Source organism: Astatotilapia calliptera, chromosome 9 (genome assembly GCF_900246225.1).
Source record: "Astatotilapia calliptera chromosome 9, fAstCal1.2, whole genome shotgun sequence".
NCBI classification, from domain to species: domain Eukaryota; kingdom Metazoa; phylum Chordata; class Actinopteri; order Cichliformes; family Cichlidae; genus Astatotilapia; species Astatotilapia calliptera.
In genome coordinates this window covers 33,232,200-33,237,202 of record NC_039310.1, presented here as the reverse complement: position 1 = coordinate 33,237,202, position 5,003 = coordinate 33,232,200, and the positions used below count along the sequence as shown (strand labels likewise).

General features: G+C 39.8%; 1 protein-coding gene across 1 annotated transcript; it reads left to right on the top strand.

The window, feature by feature from the left end:
- Positions 1-302: 302 nt before the first annotated feature.
- Positions 303-4,123, top strand: LOC113028849 (zinc finger protein 93-like). The gene is made up of 3 exons (XM_026179288.1): positions 303-338; positions 2,595-3,059; positions 3,496-4,123. Exons 1-3 carry the CDS (start codon positions 303-305, stop codon positions 4,066-4,068), a joined length of 1,074 nt encoding a protein of 357 aa, XP_026035073.1. The 3' UTR covers positions 4,069-4,123.
- Positions 4,124-5,003: the final 880 nt, after the last annotated feature.

The window sequence follows — 5,003 nt, the reverse complement described above, 5'->3', positions numbered from 1 at the left end:
AATAATATAAAGATAAAAAATAAAATAGGAGCGTTATGTACAATAAAATACTGTACAATTATTTATTTATTTATTTATTTATTTACTTATTTTTGTCCCGTTTGGATCTTTAGCCATCAGAATTGTTGTCTTAAGGCCAAGAAAGATGCCAAGCGGATTTATTTTACCAAGTGGATCATCATGGCCTTGCCATATTGGTCCATTTGATTGACCTTTATTATAATTATGAATTTATTTTATTTTCAGTTGCTACAAACGGGACAGACTGTACAATTATTTAAACAGCAGTGTCCAACACAATCATGGTGCAGGAGCCATACCACACAGTGATGCAGCTGGTGAGGATACTCTCGGCGGTGCCTCTGTAGAAGGTGCTCATAATTGGGGTTGAGGCTCTTGCTCTCCTCACTTTTGCAGAGGCTGTAGAGTCGTTATTAAGCTTTGCTGACATGTGACGCAGTGTTTTTTGACCAGGAGAGATCTGAGATTTGCACACCCAGGAACTTGGTGGTATAACGATATAACTGACGATATAATTAACACGAGACAAAATACTTTACAACCAATGTTCCCTCTAATTTTTCATGTGTCTGAGCGAACACACAAACTCCCTGAGCGGACACTTGGACCACTGTGAGCAACAGCAGACGTGTGCACTGTGGTCGCGCTAGTCCATTGAAGTTACATGGTTTATTAAAATAATAAAATTACAGCATTTACATTTATGTTAGACTACTTTTAATTAACTATTTTAGCCCACTTACAATGAAAATTTAAAAAAAATCTTGTTCATGACCTGTGTAGCATGTTAACACTATTGAAAGTAAAAATAAGAGAGTCCTGTAACTCTCTCTCTGCAAAATACAGTATATAATGACCAATGTTGGGCAATTAATTATGCAGTTACAAAAAAGTAACTGCGTTTTGCAAACAACAAAGCTTTTTGCAGCTATTTACATAAAAAATGCAGCCAAGGTGATTTTAAATAAAAATTTCAAACTATTTACAGAACAATCAGCTGTTCTGCATCAAATCTGATGCCACACAAATTATTTGTGCCGCTCCAAAAATATTTCTGTCCACTATGAGATAAAGGAGAACAACAGCCTGATACCTGCAGGCCTGACAGCAGGAGATGTATCACTGCTGTAACACCTGTAACACTCAGCAGTCGCCTCATTGTTCTGACACACACAACAAAACTATTGGCTACACTACACACTAACTACACACTAACTACACAAGATTATCTCTCACATCTCAACCCACCGCCGTCACTCCTAAAACTTCCTAAACCACTAAATGCCATGTTGCCATCATTTTTTGATTGGTCGACATGGTACATTTTCCGAGCAATAGGAAAGGGTGGGGGTGTTTTTGGTTTTGTCTTTGCTCACAGGCGGAGAGCGTTTTCCTTATAAAACGCCGTTATGACCATTTTTTTCCCCCCCGCAGTAAACAACGACAGTATTCAGGAAGAAAACCAAACATTGCAGATATTTTTATCATAACTCTGGTTTTACGTGGCCGATCAACACAATTTAAAAACTGGTATAAAGTCCACGCTTTTTCAATCAACTGTTCCGTCTGTCCTGCTCACGTCTCCAATGGTTGTACACGTTGTCATTAACGTGGCTTCACTGCACATCAGCTGCTTTGCCAGCTAAAACACTGGTGTCGGCACATAAGGACGCTGTGATAGTGTCCTTATGTGCAGGCAGGCTATAGACAGGCTATATATGAATGTGAATCGCATTATTGGCTGGACTATGGGATAATGTGGCATTGTTCTAATCCCATACGGGAGCAGCCAGTCACTTACTGACTAACACTGCACAGGGCTTGCAAAATCGCTAGCCCGACGTCCCGGAGCTAGCGGTATCTCCGGTCGGGCGACCAAAATCTATCTCAGCCCCGCCCGCTGGGTTATCATATAGCCCGACGGGGCTCCTCCATACATAAAGAATCCACATTCACAAACAAAAACCACAAAGTTATAAGAAAACACAACGATCATATTTTCAGCACACATTGAAACAACAACATCATCAGTTGGACTCCCCATTTTTCATGAAATGAAAGATTTTCTCCAGCGATCAATATTTCTTCAGTTATGTTATTTTCATTCCAATTCTCATTGTAGCACGTCATTGTAATGTGAAACTACCAACAAAATGTGGTGGCAACACACCTAGAACTTGTTTGTTGACATCTTTGATTCCACTAATGGAGTTTCAGTTTGTTCCACGACTGCATTTCACTCACTGCCTCTGTTTGTATCTCTGTCACTGCAGGACCAACATGGAGCGAGAAGTCAGCGCTCTCAGGAGGCCGACAAACCTCACAGAAGAAAGAGAGAGAAAACATACAGCTGTGATGAGTGTGGGAAGAATTTTAGTGGGGCTGGACACTTAAAAGCACACAAACTCATCCACAGTGGAATTAAAGCATACAGCTGTGAGCTGTGTGGAAAGTCTTTTACTCATGCTGGAAGTTTAAAAACACACAAACTCATCCACAGTGGAATTAAAGCATACAGCTGTGAGCTGTGTGGAAAGTCTTTTACCCAACCTCAAGGCTTAAAATCACATCAGCTCAGCCACAGTGGAATTAAAGCATACAGCTGTGAGCTGTGTGGAAAGTCTTTTAAGACGGTTGGACACTTATATAGACACCAACGCATCCACAGTGGCTTTAAACCATACAGCTGTGATCAGTGTGGCAAAACTTTTTCTTGCAGTGAAAACTTACAACTTCATCAAGTTGTCCACACTGGAATTAAGCCGTACAGCTGTGACATTTGTGGAAAAACCTTCCGCTGGCTACTCAGCCGAAATAATCACGTACGCATTCACACCAAAAATGATGTTTACTGCTGTGATCAGTGTGGCAAACTGTTTGTGAGATATAAAGACTTAGAACGCCACATGTTTACCCACACTGAGGAGAGACCTTATAAATGTGACCTCTGTGATAAGGCTTTTAAAGATCCACATTCCCTGAAATCACACCAACAGATCCACACCAGAAAGAAACTCTACAAGTGCAGTTACTGTGAGGTATGTATTTATATTTTTACAGTTGCAGTTATTTTGAAGTATTATGTGAATTAAGTTTAATTTCAAAGCTAAATGAGACATGAAAACGTCATGTACAGAATATTCAATCAAGTTTGAGACAAATCAGAATCTTTCCTGATGTTGGAAAAACGTAAAGTTTTAAAAGCTTCTCCCCTTGCTGTCTATCTAACATTCACACTTGGGAAAGCTTGGGGTTAGTATCTTGTGACATGCAGAGTAGAGCATCCATCGATTTAACCAACAATCTTCACATGAAGTCGTTTACCTACAAATGAAGAGTCATTTTCGCCCAGTACGCTGAGTGTTACAATATGTAATTGGATGTTGGCAGAGCTGATCTTTATTTCAAGCGAGATTCAGGATAAAAATGTTGAAGGAATTCCCTGACTTCCACTGTCTTTGTGTCTTTGTTTAGAAGCAGAGCGACACAGATGGATCCAATTCTCAACCCTGCCGTCACTGTGGTGATGGGAAAGCGTTTCACTGTGACCTTTGTGGAAAAACTTTCAGTCAGCAGTGGTGCCTAACATTACATCAACGTAGACACACTGGAAACAAAATGAACTACTGCAAAGAATGTGGTAGAGGCTTCCCCACACAAAGTACATTAAAAATACATGAGCTTATTCACAGTGGGGTTAAAAAGCACGTCTGTGATCAGTGCGGGTCATCCTTCACCACTGCAGGTCACCTCAAACAGCATAAACGCGTGCACACAGGAGAGAAACCATACAAGTGCAGACACTGTGACAGAAGCTTCTCACAATCAAGTAATCGTAACCTTCATGAACGTAGACACATGGAAGAGAACATCAGCTGTGACCAGTGTGACAAGACCTTCAAGAGTCTCAGTTCATACTCCGAACACAAACAATCCCACACTGTCCCCACAGTTTTACAGTTACCAATGTGCCAAAACATTCACTTCATTATTTGCTCTGTGCAAACATCAACATCAAGCGGACCTGAAGTCACTGGATCACAATGAATCTGAAGAGACAGAAAGATCCTCTTCTGGTTTCAGGATCAGACTTTAAAAACCTTGAGATCAGGCTCCACAGAGTTCAGGTGGAGTCTCCTGTAAAGAGTGTCAGCTGATGTCACACTTGGATCTGATGAGGTAGCTCTGATTTCTGGATTTACAGTGAATAATCCTGAATGGTACATTCAGGAAGATAGAAGTATAGATATCTACATCTAATTCTTGTTTTTCTTTGGCTACCTTTGATATTCCATTTCAAAATGAATGTGTTTTTTCATGTATTTAGTTTTACTTTAGTTTATTTCCTGTCCTGTTGATCCACATGTTCTGTAGCTGTTTTCTGTTTGTCGTTTGTGTTGTGAAATCCTGATACTACTAAAGATTTGGTTATATTTGATTAACTCTAACGTTTGTTTTATTAAACACTTATTAAATAGTTTGGTGTAAAAAAATAAAATAAAGAAATTGTCTCACAACAAGTATTTTGAGCCATGATTTCAGGTTCAGATTAACTGTTTTTAATGGCACATGTGGAGTGCCATCAGGGGACACTTGGTTGTTCTCCACTCACACTGAACAGGGTTCCTGCAACTCAGTAAAAAATTATCTTCAATGAAAATAAATTCGTAATTTTCATCCCAGAACTTTGCTGTGGATAGGTAGTTTGCAGAGGGTGTGTTTAAGATACTGAAAGGATGAGTTTACCCTTCCAAACTGTAAACAAACTGTGTGCTTATTAATAACTGAAGTTAGATTACAGGAGGGTAAATTGAGTTTAAGAGTTTTTAGTGTCATTAAGATGGCTCTTCTTTTACCTGACTTATATCCCCATGAAAGCTTTCCATGTAGGGGATGTTGACTGAGGTAATGCAGTCGGACAAGGGAGGATCCACACAGATACATGACCTCAACCTCTTTAAAGCTTGGCGAGAGGTTCTAGT